This window comes from Rhincodon typus, unplaced genomic scaffold (genome assembly GCF_021869965.1).
Source record: "Rhincodon typus isolate 14 unplaced genomic scaffold, sRhiTyp1.1 hic_rhity00000825, whole genome shotgun sequence".
In the NCBI taxonomy this organism is placed as follows: domain Eukaryota; kingdom Metazoa; phylum Chordata; class Chondrichthyes; order Orectolobiformes; family Rhincodontidae; genus Rhincodon; species Rhincodon typus.
In genome coordinates, this window is record NW_025966463.1 from 2,687 (window position 1) to 17,774 (window position 15,088).

The 15,088-nt window shown below is 37.3% G+C and overlaps 1 protein-coding gene across 2 annotated transcripts in view; it reads left to right on the plus strand.

Annotated features, from left to right (window-relative positions):
* The first annotated feature begins 3,672 nt into the window (after positions 1-3,672).
* Positions 3,673-15,088, plus strand: part of LOC125481084 (transducin-like enhancer protein 1) — a 29,541-nt gene continuing 18,125 nt past the window's right edge. The window contains exons 1-5 of one of the 2 annotated variants that reach the window (XM_048592218.1): positions 3,673-3,770; positions 4,048-4,156; positions 4,630-4,730; positions 5,344-5,407; positions 5,568-5,612. In XM_048592218.1, coding sequence (XP_048448175.1) covers positions 4,133-4,156; positions 4,630-4,730; positions 5,344-5,407; positions 5,568-5,612 — 234 coding nt within the window. In that variant the 5' untranslated portion in view covers positions 3,673-3,770; positions 4,048-4,132. Of the gene's footprint in view, positions 4,157-4,629; positions 4,731-5,343; positions 5,408-5,567; positions 5,613-15,088 lie in introns of both variants that reach the window. The other variant, XM_048592220.1, reaches the window with a different exon arrangement.

Here is a 15,088-nt window from a genome sequence, read left to right on the forward strand (position 1 = left end):
CTGGGTGTCTAGTTCCAGGGGAAATATAAATTAGAACCTGACCTTTAAGGAAAGAAATTAGGAAACACTTCTACAAGTAAAAGTTTGATAGCAGTTGGGAATTGCAAACTGTAACTAATACTAGATCAATTGTAAACTTTAAGTCCGAGATTAGTAGACATTTGTTTTTCAAGGTATACGGGGCAAAGGTGGGTATATGGAATTAGGCCATAGATCAGTTATGATGATATTTTGTGAGTTTAATGGAACTTTAGCTAAAATCAACAAGTTTATAATTATTGAGTTATAGCCCTATAAAACTGTTTTAGTATAGCATTCCTTGTTAGCTGATTCTATTATAACAATATTCTAGCGTTGCAATGTTGTGAAAGATCCACACTTCTAGTTAGGAAAACTGGATCATTGGAAAAAAAATTACATAGAATTAGACAGTAGTATTAAGTGAGGTCAATGAACATTGAAGTCTGAAAAGTTGTAAAAAGATAAAACACAGTTAAAAATATATGTACCATAGTGCAATCAGACCGCGTTTAGTCTTTAGAATTTGATGCTACCCAAATTTAGCATTTTGGAGACTTGTAAATACCCAGAATTCTTAGCACACACTGAAGGTGGAGATGAGGGTGGGTTCTTGTAGTATCCAAAGTGCGCAGCTGCTCCACCTGCCATTAGTGTTGGGGTGAACTTAAGCCTTTGGAGGCTTGGGATTTATTAGCAAACTGCTAGGCAGCTACAGATGCCCAGAGGGATCCCATTGCACCTTGTTTGTTCCAGGAGTTAGGAAGTTATCCGGCTCTAATGTTGATCTAGCTGGAAGGTCAGGCAGGAAGAAGTCTTATGGAGTGCACTGGGGTGATGGTGAGGGGAGTGAGGGGATAGAAAGGTAGCGAGAAGTTGTAGTGACCAAATATACCAGCAGCGAGAGATTTTTTTTAAGAACCAGAGGGGCATTGTTGATCCTCTTGGACTTATGTAAAAAAAACAAGCTTATCTTAACTGTTTATTGAGCAGCCACCAATCATTCATTTGAGAACTGCTAGTTAACCAGGTACGGTGCCTGATTCTCTAAGTAATATATGAAAAATTGTTTATAATTTTAATTGCATATTTAGCAACCCTACATCTGTTCCAGGGGATTGACAGCCCACTCATTCACACATTTGCGTTGAAGTTGCAACGCGCAAGTTTACGGCATTAATGCACAGGCTAAGGTGAAACTTCTAACAAACTTAGATATACCCCTAACCCTTGCAAAAAAATCACCCCCTCTCACTCCAACCTACCAATCATACCAAACCACCCCACCTTCCTCAGTCTCCACCAGCCCACCATCTTCAATGTTTTCAGCTGCTGCCATCTGCTCTTCCTGTGGCAGGCAGTTGAACATTATCCCAAAGGTAGTCAAATTCAAGTGCACTTTAAGGTAAAGCAGGAATTAAGGACAGGGAGTCATGTTGAGTCTCATAAAGTTGAACCTTATTTTCATATAATACTTTGACTTTAGTTGTTATCTAGCAGAGTTGTTCTAAAATTTTGCAATTTGGAAAGCAGGACATGATTTTTTATATAATCTTCTCTTAGCAGTACAAGCTGTCTGGAATTGCAAAGTTGAAATTTTGTGACAGCATGGTAACCTAACAGAAATTATTTTAAAAACACAGGACTATGACAAAAACATGAAATATGTGAACTAAAGAATTGTTTACAGAATACTCTGGTATAATGATGTGAAAATAAGGACTGGATATGTGGTTTAAAAAATGGGAACTGATTTACAGCTGCGTGTAATCACACACTGCCTTCTAAACCGGGTTCATCTGAAATATAAACACAGAAATTGCTGGAAAACATCAGCTGTTCGGAGGAAGGGTCACTGGACCCGAAACGTTAATTCTGATTTTTCTCCACAGATGCTGCTAGACCTACTGAGTAAAATTGCTGGAAAAGCTCAGCAGGTCCGAAGAAGGGTCACCGACCCCGAAAAGTTAATTCTGAGTTTTCTCCACAGATACTGTCAGTCCTGATGAGCTTTTCCAGCAATTTCTGCTTTTGTTTCTGATTTCTAGCATCCGTAAATCTTTCGGTTCTCATTTGAAATATTCAGTCCTCATTCCCAGTGTGCAGTGTGGTACGAGACCATTTATTGAAACAGTCACATTTATTGTTTTTTTTTAATCGTTCCATAGTCAATTACTGTGTAAGATGTCTATGTGTATACATTAAAAGTTAATTTGTTATTAATACGGGGAATTGTCTGCATTTTTACTAAACCTTGGTAAAGGGTTCGCTGATGGCATGACCCCTTGACGGGAGCGATACCATGAGTTACTCAGGAGTGGAATAAGAATATTATATTATACTAAGATTCATGTAATGAAACAGTTGAAACAAATGAAGGCATCTTTTAGGCATCGCGCGTGTGGTCTGGAGTCTCTACATTTACCACAGTTTCAGCTCACAGAGGTCCTGTGTGCAAAGAAGGTATTGTCTGGAGAATATCACCCCGAGGGTTTCCCCCAACAACAAAAATATAGTCAGGACTCCGAGCAAATTGTAGTCATGGGAGGGGGGGGGCGGGATTTGTAATAGATATAATCTGTTTCTCAACACATATGACTATTGCAAATAATTAACGTTTACCGTGTATATTTCTTTTGTGTTACCTAACAAGTTAGGAGAGCTGTAAACAAACAGAATAAACCTATGTAATCAAGTCTGAAAAAGCCGATATAATACCTGTTAAACATCTGGATGCAATTGTCTAGTAAAACGAAATGAAAACATACGTGGGCCGCTTTGATGTGCATTTCAGCACTAACATTGTTGATGTGTTGACGCTTTTACCAAACCTAGGACTTAAAATGAAGTAGATCTTGATAAAAATTGGGGAGCGGGGGGCGATGTGGAGGGGCGGCATAAGCACCAACGAAATAAATCCCAATTTATTTAATTAATGCTTCGTATATAATAAGACCTAAAATTATGATTACATTAGCTTCAAGGAAACCCTTTTGTTCAAAGTTGCTTTCGACAATCATAACAGCCCGACAAGATGCACTCCCAACAAAACCGAGATGTGAAGCTTTTCCACACTGTTATAATTAGTTAACATTCCGGCTCTGGGTCTTTTAGTTGTGGGTGGGACAAAGGCCTGTCTGTCTGTGTTTTTTCCCCTGTCAGTATTTGGAACCCACGTTACTTTGAGTGACAGCTGAGCCCGCCACCGCCCTATTGTCTCTCTCTGACTGACTGACGGACGGCCACTCGTTTGATTCGAACCGTTTCAGTTCAGCCCGCTCGGGTGGTGGGGGCAACGTGAAGGCGGGGTGAAAGAATTAGACCAATCAGAAAGAGACAAACGGGCACAATGCTGTCCTTAATTGGTCTGAGGCCGAGCCGTCAGCGTGATTGATGTGCAATAGTATCCAATGGAAAAAGAGTCCAACGGCAAGCCGCCTCGCGATTGCTGGGCTCAGTCTCCGCTCAGCTTGACTGACAGCTGGCCTTTTGCGGTCGCCACCTTCCATTGGGCAAACTCCGTGATGACGACACAACCCCACGTGTGACAGAGGTCGCTTTCCGGATCCTGATTGGCGTAGAATGGGACGGAACGTAGCCTCAGACTGCGCGTGTCTAAATTTGGTGAACGATCTCTCGGGGGGGGGTGGGGGGGAAGCGAAGAAACCGCGTGTTAATGTAACCAGTCTGTGTGGGGGAAACTGCTACATTGTTTTCCACTGTAGCAATTATACCCGCTTAAACTTCGCACGGTATACCTTTTATATTTATTCTGTTGGATATACTGCAATCGAAAAAAAGAGAAGCCGAGAAGATTTCCTGGGGCGGCTTAGGAATTTGGTGTTGTTACAGAAGTGGCAATTGCTGTTTTCCGAAAGGTTTTGTTGTCCTAAAGATCGACAGGAGTTGAATCGGGACAGCGGAATCTGCCAGCCTCCCTGAGGGCTTTAAAGTCTCTCTTAAAACACTACCTAGTTGGGGATCCAAACCCAGGATGCGCTTGCAATAAACACTTTATTTTTCTTTTAGAGAGGATTCTTATTAATGTGCGTTTCTTAAAGAAGATCGAGCGATTTTTTGAGCAACGGAGCTGAGCTTCTGGCGGACCCAAGCAATGTTTCCTCAGAGCAGGCATCCTGTAAGTAAAGAGAAAGCAGCTCTCCTGGCCAACCGCTTTGTTACTTCATTGTGTGATCTTTATTCAAGGAAAGGAAAACACCTTCAGCGGACTGATGTATAGTTGCACTACCAGCAACGTGTCGTGTGATGTATTTTATAAGCGGAAAGCTACTTCTAGCCGGTTCCCAAATAACCTGCGTGCACATCTGTTCATTATTGTGTTTTGAACCAATGTCATCTCAATAACTGTCCCCCTGAAAGTTGGGCAGGAAGATCACTGATTCTACTGAGCTTACGTGGACCAACAAAAGGTCCAGTGTTTAATTCTGTCAAAGGACCTTGCCCTCGTTCAGTGTCATGTGTTTGTGTTCGTCGCTTTCTTCTGTCGGAAAGTTTCTGGTATAAATCTGCCTCGGCTGCGAGTTGAATCGTTCGTGGTCTCTTGTCTCTGTGTACTTGTAATTCTTGTTTCCTTACCTACTGTTTTCTCAGACGCCGCACCAGGCTGCAGCCCAGCCTTTCAAATTTACCATCCCCGAATCGTTGGACCGTATTAAAGAAGAGTTCCAGTTTTTACAGGCTCAGTATCACAGGTGAAAGAAGTCTCCCATTCTCTGCCGGGGAAAAGTATGTTTATTTGCTGCTGGTTAGTCCAGGCTCCAGTGTTATTTGGTTTGTCTGCGGTAGGTAGCCAATGGTTACTTTCCCTCACCAGAGAGCGGCGCTCTCGCTGCGGCCAGATTTTGTTTCCTTTTAAAAGGTTGCAACAAACCACACATTGAGGAAACCAGGAGCCTGAGTGGTCTAAACCCTCTGAACTTTTTTTTGACACTTATGAATTACATCGTTGAAAATCGTAAATTACACGAATTGATGTCAATTGCATATAACTCGGTTTAAGTTAATACCTAAGCCATTTAGAACAATTGAGTTTATTTGCTTTATGTATCTTGATGTTTACAGTTGAATTTTAATATCCGGTCCATTACAAGGGGTTGAGTTCTCCTTTTGATTTTATCCAGTACTTCTGCTTTTGCCATTACTGCACTCTCTTACGTAGGTACTCTTTTTAAGATGCTTTCTTGTTGCTTCAAGAAGTTCCTGTGTTGACATTCTCGGGGTTGTTAGGGATCGGTAACAAGCACTGGATCTTGTGACGACAATTGCATCTTGTGAAAGATTTTTTTTTAATTTTGTGTTTTATAGTCTAAAATTGGAATGTGAGAAATTGGCAAGTGAAAAGACAGAAATGCAGCGACACTATGTTATGGTGAGTTTAAACAATTATTTTGTAAAATTAGAAGTAGCGTGCTATTAGTTTGTCACGTTTTCCAATCTGAACTGGGGAATAAACTACTGAAAACTCACATTTCAGTTTCGTCAAAACATCATTATCACTTGGTTTATCATATTTTTTTTTTCCTTTACAGTATTATGAAATGTCTTATGGATTGAATATTGAGATGCACAAACAGGTAAGCTCATTTTTATAGAAACGTGTTTTTGGACATGGTAAAGTAGAAGTAGCAAAACATTTCCCATCAACATCTGAAGGAAGAAAAGAACCTTAACCATTTTGGATCAAGTCATCATTAGAACTTAGAATGTTTACCTTTTCTTTCAGATGTTGGTTAGAGCTGCTGCATTTTCTTATTAGCAAGTATTTCATGTCAAAGTTCACTTTTTAATGTTGTACGGTGGATCAGGGTTACAGGAAAACATAAATTTGCAACATAATGTTAAAATCCAAATTTTATTGTATGGCTGGCAAGTTGGCATGATCATCATGGCTTGATAAACAGAATTTATTATTCTAGAAGGTTTTATGTAATGTCTACAGAGCATGGTGTAGTGTAAGTAATGCTCTCATATATACAAAAAGATCTAATTTAAGGTGAACTAATGCTGCTGCTTGGCTCTGCATGTGGAGTTTATAGGGATGGGGGAAATAAAAGCTGTTTGAGGTTTAAAGCAATGGTCATAAGTTATTGCATTGTATATTTGTGATAGCTGAAGCTGCTCTTGTACATGAGGCGTAGATACTCAATTGATGAACTGAAATGAGGCAAGGCTAATTTTGAGAATATTAAAATAACAAACAAAGCACAAGGAAGGTGGACAATGTGTGCAAAGCAAATCTCAAGTGATTGATGTATTAAATGGTGCTTTGACTCTGGTTGTTTGCCAAGAAAGCATTAATTGCGGGATGCAGGCTACCCAAGAGAAGTGGTGACTTTGTGATTTCTAATCCTTAAGATACGATTGATAGTAAGTCCTTAAGACATTGATTTACTTCTTAAAAGGTCATTATTAAATTATCTCTCAGCTGATGCATGCTTGCCCAAAAAATGGGCATGTGTTTCAACTTGGCTGCTGCTTTGATTGATATAATGCTATAAAATTTAACCAAAGCTGAGAAATGATGGTTTGATATATTAATTTAATTACAGTATTTGCCTGGTGATCTAGAGTGCTTCTGTCGTTGGTAGTATTGCATTTAAAAGGAAATCCAGAGTTGCCCACATAATAATCTTCATGGTTGTCAGATGCAGCAATGTTATTATGTACAGCAGTGAAGGATTTTTAAATTAAACTTTTTTTTTGCAGAATACTGATGGATTCTTTCTCATTGCTGATTTGTTTCCATCTAGAGATTTGAATTTGCAGATATGTTTTCAAGTATACTGTATTTTTATACTACAAATTTCAGACATTTATTGTTTCTATATAGTATGATAATTCTTCAAAACAGATGACGTTTGGGCCCAGGGGAATAACTTGGCTGAAACTGATGCATTTTGCTGACTGATCACCAGTGCGGCCTAAGTGCTCATTATGCTGGAGAAAGGCTTATGCAGCCTGGTTACGTTTGACAAGAATTCTCTCTGGGGGACGACTGGGCATTAGTGAGGCTCCTAGCAGGCTTATCTTTTTATAGTTTATACTCTAGATGGCAAGTGAACGTTGTAAGAAGATCGTTGTAAGAAGATTTCCATCTTGAGGTTTGTCTTCTGGGTAGGCACTTTGCTTGGTCTTTGAGGATACCACCTGCAGGGTTGTACAGTTGTGAGCAAATGGTTTTTATTCAGACATAAGTGCTTTTTGTTCATGGTGTAATGCTGAAAACATGAAAGAAAAACTGTCCCAGTATTTTTGTTTAAATAGACATTTTAGCATACTTAGAACCATTTGTTGTAAGAAAATGAATGGATATGGATTACAGTTGTCGGTTTTAATTGATTAAAAGGTTTTTTTCATATTTGTATTGGCTTGAAAAAAGTCTGTATTTTGACTAGTGAGGAATATTCATTGTTTGAACTGTCTTCGTTTCAATGTTACTTAATTCATTTTATGAACGTCTCAATTTTGTTTTTTTTTTGACATAGTAGTAATGTGTAAATAGAAGATGTGGTTTTTGTTACAGGTCAACAGTGCGCTGATAAATTTGAGAAAAGCTTTAAACTAAAGTTGTTAATGTTTCAGCTCTTGACATCGACCCGCTTAATGTTCCAGAGTTTAATGATTTCCTGTTATAATGTACAGGCAGATAATTAAATGTGGAGTGTTGTGATTGCACAGTTTAACTGGTGGTGGTACAAAATTGATTTGCCAGGAAGAATTTCGTTTTTCATATTTCATGTTCACAAAATTCCTTTTCACCCAAAATAGGAATATTTTAGCTATTGAAATCAGTAACTAGGCTCCTGCAGTTAGTCTTGGCCACCCTTTATAAACTTCAGATTAACATTGATCTATTAATCCAAATATAAATTTGAATGTTGAGAGTATACTCTAGTTTTTAATGTTAATTTTACTTCTGTCCTGATTTGTTGACCTTAGTACTAAACATTTAAATTATTTAGTTTTCACATGGAATCTTTGTTTTGTTCTTCGGAAATTTCAGATAATATATAGATGATGCACAGAATACTGTACATTATGTTCTAATAGATATAATATTTTATTAAACTAATTAAAAGTCAGGATAGGACAAACTTAGAATATATACGTGAGTTTTGCTGCCATTGGCATTGCTAATTGGCTGATTGGTCTTTTCCAGGATAATTCAGCAGGAGTGCAATTTTCTGTGTCTGATGTAGGTATTATTGAGACGTATGGTTATACTTTTTCATGGAAAATGGCCAAAGAAGATTTGCTGTTATTAAATAAATTGATGAAACTAAACATTCTGAAATTTAATTATTCCTTTCCATTCCCTCCTTCCCTCTTCATTCCCCTGATACCTGTACTCCCAGTGACAGATTTTATTCCCCCTCAAGTAATTTGATCTGACATAAGTTCTTTGACTTATCCTTGATCTGAGATGGATAATAATATTCTTAGCCTGGCCATTTAGTGTAATTCACCTTTCATTTTGCCTTTCCTGGAGAGTAACACTAGGTGTTTATGTAAAAGTGGACAGTCTTGTTGCTTCACATTATAAGTATACAATGTTTGGTTGGATTAAGTGATAGACAGTAAAGTATTTGTGCTGCGCAATGCTGGATATGCAATGTTTCCATTCAGCTGCAAATAAAGGAATCATTGAAATTGGAGAAAGGAATTGTAATAAAAAGAGAACGAACTGGAGATACACTCCACCTGTGGAGTGAAGTTACACAACTAACACAACTGTTGACCTTTTGCCTTCTGTAGCATATGATGTTTATGTCCTGGCAGGACAAAATCAGGACTCTGGCAGAACTCCCATGTTTGTTAGCACTCATCAAAAGTTGGTTTGATGGATTGGGCACCTTAGCAGGATGGAAGACACAGCAGTCGTTGAGCGATTATGTTGAGGTAAATGGGACCAGGCAACTTAAGTAGGACACCCACAGCTCCACTTCAAGGCTGCTTGCAATCATGGCATGAAGGCCATGGACGTAGATTATTGCACCAGGGGGTTGTTAGCTGTTGACTGGAAAATGGTGAGACTTCCCTACAAGTAGTGTGCACCATAATGATGACCAGTGGTTCAAGTAGCTTAGCAACACTTCAGTGAACTGAAATGTATGGTTATGCAAATGAACTTATTTGAAGTTGAGTACTGCACGTATTTTCAGCCTTATTTAAATAAAATACTTGTTATAAGGAAAGGTCCTGTTCTTCACATTGCTCAAAGATGTATCGGTTTCTTTGCAAACTACGTTGTGGTTAGAACAAAATCTGTTGACCTATTGCAACTGTTGTCATAATGAAGTTTTACCATTTCTTTAATTTGTTAGTCTCATGCTGATCTCTCAATTTGTGTGGAGGTATTTGTAAGGCCCATTTAATTACAGCATAGGTCATATCTCTTGTATCTTTGGGTCTGTACACTTTATTAGATTTTCATTTCTATGGCCCTTGATAGGGTTCCCTTGGGTTCTTCAAAGTGGCTGAGTAATTGCGAGTGCTGATGCTGGAAATTTTAATCTCCCTTTTCTCATTAGATTCAAATGAATTGCTTGAGGGTGCTGTAGGTGACTTGTGTCATTAGTTTTTCTGACATTGTGTTCAAGTTGAGTCTTGCATTTGGTGAATCGTTGATATTATCCTATCTCTCTCAGGTGTTATTTTGTTGTAACGAAGCTGAACCTCTTTCTAATTAATTGTTTATTTATGCTGAATTATTATTAAGAATGCAGAAAACTTATTTTGTAGGCGACTGAGTTTATATTACTGTAATTTCCTGAATGGGAGATGTTAAGTTGGATTTCAGCCTTTGGTCAACTCTAAGTGTAAAGTTGCTGTCAATATTGGCATCTGAATAGGGATTTGAAGATATTTTTAATCAACTTTAGATGTGTTATGGAGCACACAGGCCGGCATTACTTGAATCTAGATCTTCTGGCCTAGAGGTAGGGACACTACCTCTGCATTTTCAGACTCCTTTAGTAACGTTTGAATTCTGAAATTTGGTTATTATCAGATTGGGATAAAATAGTCTTATCATGATGACAGTTTTGTTTTCCATTTTGTGAACTGTTACTCAAAGAATAGAACAAACTGGGGAGATTGACATTGAAGGTTTTTTTTGAAGAATGTTCCAAACATATGTTTATCATTTAACTACTTAAGTAGGTTATATACCTAACTGTTTTGAAAATTAGTTTGAGGGTTTTTTTAATGTCCAATGTTTTATATCATATGATTTCATGGCACAATTCTAAACAATAAGTTGAAACTAATTGTTGGCTGAAATTAATTTAGACAATGTTTACTTTATTTACATAAACAAATCAAAACCTGATAACTGCATGGAATGTCTGGCACTTCTCTCCCTACATCTTTTTTGTTAGGCATTACTGATGAGGTCTAAAGTTTATAAAGTGAAGTGTTAATTAAAGGCCATTGACAAGAGCCAGGGAACCTTGACAGTTAAAGCTTTACACCGCTTGTGTATCCTATTGCTGTCTTGGGTAAACAGTTGCTCTTGGCAGATTATCCAGACAGTGACCAGTCACTGTATTGACAAGTGCAGACACAATAAAAACTATATTAGGAGTCTTGCCATGGGGATTTGCAGTAAATATATTACAGCACTCAAGTGAATTGCCAATACTGCTTGTTTAGCATTTTGCAAGGGCAATGGGAGTATGGATTTTGCATTAGAAGTGAAAGGCTTTTGGAAAGCCGTGGCGATGGCTGGAGAAATTGACTTTGATATCCAATTGCTGTCTTTGGATGAATCATGAAAAGCTCCTTTTAATTATAGAAGAGCTGGCTGTATGAGTTTGGAGGATAGAGGATTGCATGGAGCTTGGCTTCATTAGATGCTGTGTTGTAGCTTGGCTGTATGATGCTATGAACCAGAAAAGGCAGGGACGTAGAATTAAGTTTGGATGTCTTAAAGAAAAAGTAGTTTTATTTTCAGATATACTGTTTGTTACTAAATAATTATTTCTTCTCTGGGTTATTTGCTCAACCATTTGCATTTACTTCTTGTCATCTAATTTGAAACTCCTAATAGACTCGTAGATCTTATGCCGCAACTGCATAGGTTCTCAATAGGCTACTACTGTATGAGTAGAACAGGCTTGGCTTTCTTTCCTAAAATACTTCAGTTCAAAATCTGAATAACGTTAATGGCAAGCAGACCTATTTTTACAAATGCGCACCCAGAGAACCTGCTGACCAACATCAAATGGAAGCCATCTCAACATAATTTGGGTGGAGTGCCAAGTTATTTGCATTCATGTGATTCCAGGTCACAATGTTCATTTCAACGCTACTGCATTGTGATTAAGCTGAATAAATTAAATATATTGGGATGTGTTGAAAAGAGGCTACAAGTACTGATAACGGTGTGAGGCATTTATGCCAAGGAGAGTCATGACATACTAAAGATGTGAGAAGGAGTCTCCCAGCATCTCGATGACAGCTAAGTTTCTGTCAGTTGGCTATGATTCAACAATATTGACAGTTGCAGCTGTGCAATAAGAATATTTACATTAAAGTGAGCAGCAGCTACTAAAGACTATTTTCTAGTAAAGGAAATTCGGAAGATGAAAAATACTTCATTGCATGTTTCTTAAAAAAAAGACTCTTCAGATTTAGAAACAAAACACTAACTGTTAGCACATTTTGCTCCATTTATAGATGAATTTGTGACTTTGTGGCCAATTTGTGGCAGTTTCCAACTTGCTTAGGGTTCTGTTTATCTTGAGAGAACAATTTTGATAGTGAGAAATCTCTGAATCTTGCAAATTTATTTGTTAGTTTGCTTAAAACTGAGATCTGAAGAATAAAATGTTTAGGCTGCAGTAAAATCTTGTTTCCTTTTATCTGAGTTGTGCATTTTGTAAGCCATTGATCAATAAATGTCCCTATTAAAAAATTATGCCTGGATTAGTTTTGCTTAAAGACCTAATTAAAATATTGTATCCTTTCGGTTTGTTGGGCTACAACAACTTACATTTATTTAGCAGTTTTTAACATTGTAGAGTATCCCAATGTGTAATTACACAAGAGTGTAATCCGACAAATAAAACAATGACATTGAGCCAACAAAGTTGATGGACAACTTGGTCAACATTTTGAAATGTCACTAGTGGAATACTATAGACATACCAGAAGAAGTGAAGGATGCACAAAAGCTCCGAGTTTTCTGAGTTAGACGGCTGGATCAAATTGCAGAATTGGGAAAGATTGAGACCACTGAAGCATTGAGAATGAGGATGAGGATATTAAAATAGAGGTACTGCTGGATTAGGAGCAAATGGAAGTCCGTAAATGAGGTAGTTATCTTGCAATGAATTCTGTTAGTTTAGTATAAACCAACAGAGCTTTGCATGAATGTAAGTTTATGGAGGGTGGAAGAAGGGAGACTGTTTGCAGACCATTGGAATGGTTGAATCTGAAGATAACACAGGCATGAATGAAACTATTGTCTACCAATAGATTTAAATACCAAGTTTTGACTTTCTCTGTGTTAATGGTTCTGTAAAGAGGGAATGAATATGGATTTTTAAACGAATGTTACATCAGAGACCTGTACATTTGATCATGCCAGCATATGAAACACATCATTGAATTTTGGAATGATAGAAAAGACAAGATTTCCAATTACTCAGTGATTCAAGGATTGAGTCTATGTTGCTATGGAGACTAGCTGGAACAAATTAAATTTCAAGGAATGAAATAATATTTTATGTGCTTTTGGGAGTGCTAATTTTGGCAGCGGCACTTGCACCAATTTAAGTTTGGTTTGACAAGCTATTCTGTATCTTTTGCGTTCCCACAGATTATTAAATTGAGAACTGATATAAACCACAGTTTAATTTTTCTTCTCAAACTCGAACCTTAAAAGCACTTGTAAGTTCTTGTACTTGACAATTGTCTTTTCGTCTTACTGTTTGCAATAAGCTTTATCAAACCACAGTGTTGATAGACGGTATTTGATGTGCTGTTACACTCTTAACAATTTTGGCTCCGGCTCCTCATTTATTAAACAATCAATTAATGGCACACTGGAATACATTAGTATGCTGTTTTATTTGAGTGACATGAAGGAATGCCTTTGTCATGTGTCTGCTTAAAAAAAATGGAGATGAGAATTGGCTTGAGGTCAATAAGCCATTTGTGGTGGCCTGACAGCCTTTGATTTTTATTCTCTTTGTGCTTGGCACAGATCATCTTAAATTATTCATTAATGAGCAAAAGTGTAACATTGGATTTTCTTATTTGCATTATTGTGTTGCAATTTACAAGTGAAAAGGTACCTATATAACCATTCTTGTAAGGGTGATTGTTTTTATGTTCACAAGATTCAGGGAAAAGGTGCAAGTAATTCTTGGAAATTATTTGCTATAAAAATGGTTGAAAAGGTTTAAAGAAAATCAGTGAACATTTTTCCTCTTTATTTTGTTCTTTCTTTGTAGTATAAATTACATATTTCCTCAAATTTATTCAAGAAAATTTAAAGCTAAATGTATCATTTTAGTCTCTAACTTTACAGTTGAACCATATTCTTAGTGAATATCTGAAAATTAAACTTTTTAAAATGACTATACGGGTGTATGTTTAGGACCACAAGTAGTAAGGCTATTGCATGTGTGCACTTAGTATGACTGTAACTAAAGGTAAAGTGTAAGGACAACAAATGTTTATCAAAAGCTGAGTTAGCTAATGTGTGTCTCATGATAATTAAAATGAGAAGTTCAACTTCAAATCATCATGCGAATATTTTACTGTTTAAAATAAAGTAAATTTAATGTTCTCTAACTTGACTTTCATAATATTGTAATGGCCAGGGCCTGACAATTGCAGATATATGATATAGGAGCAGAAGTAGACCATTCAATCACTTGACACTGCTCTATCATTCAAGAAAGATCGTTCATGTTCTGTTTTTGTGTTTTAAATTCCACATTCACACATTTTCCCTGAAAACCTTAAATTCTTGTTAGGCAAGGGAAGCGATCTACCTCTGCTTTAACAATATTCAATGACCCTATTTCCATTGCCTTCTGGGAGAGGGTTCGAAAGTTGGACAACCCTTTGAGAGAAAAAAATATTCTCCTCATTTTTGACCTCAAAGGTGACCGCTAATCTTGAAATAGCACCCCCTGCTGCTGAATACCCTCAAAGGGAAAACATCCTTTCTACGCCCACCTTCTCATTCTGAATCATTTAAACAGCAAGTTGTCTTTAGCTCTTCTTTGTTCCAGGTGAAATAAGCTCAGACTGTCTAGCTTATTCTTAGTAGATATCCAACTTATTCCAGATATCAATCTACTACCCCTACTTCTGCTGAACCATCTCCAATGCATTTACATCCATCCTTAAAAAAGGAGACATGGTCTTAGCAGTGTCCTGTATAACAGAATTGTTCTGGTATTGTTACGATATGTTGCCTCTTTTTAAAATGCATGCAGTGTTTGAGCTGTGTTCAAAGTCGTAAAGGTAATCTACAATACTGCACCTTGTGTATGCAGCAGTTGTTGTGACCAATATCCATGAGTTGTCTATAAGCTTGAAGTCTTCCTTTCCTCATCTGAGAGCCAAGCTCCTGAATTCTTTGTGATGAAAGATGTAAGGCTACAGTATGAATTGGAGCTTTGTATGTTAGCAAGTCCTATGTACGTTTACTTTTCTATCCGCACAGCAAACCATTTCCCACTTTCAGCAATAAATGCTGTTAATGATTGGTATATTTACACTGTAATATCAGACCTCCATGTGAATGAATTGGCACACAATAGAATAATAGAATTCCTGTGTGACTGTAATGTCTGACAGCAACTGTTTAAAATGCCCTCATAATGTTAATTGGTAATCTGAAGTATAAATAAATGTTTCCTATCACTGTCAGTTTCAAAAGTGGCCCTTGGTCTACAGCAAACAGTTGTGAATTTAAGAACAACTACAAATCTCAAGTATTTTAATAAAACTGAATAACATTCACTCAGTCACTAACGATGCTATATTGCTGAAAACAGGCAGGAGTATCTTTGTAAATAGGAAAATA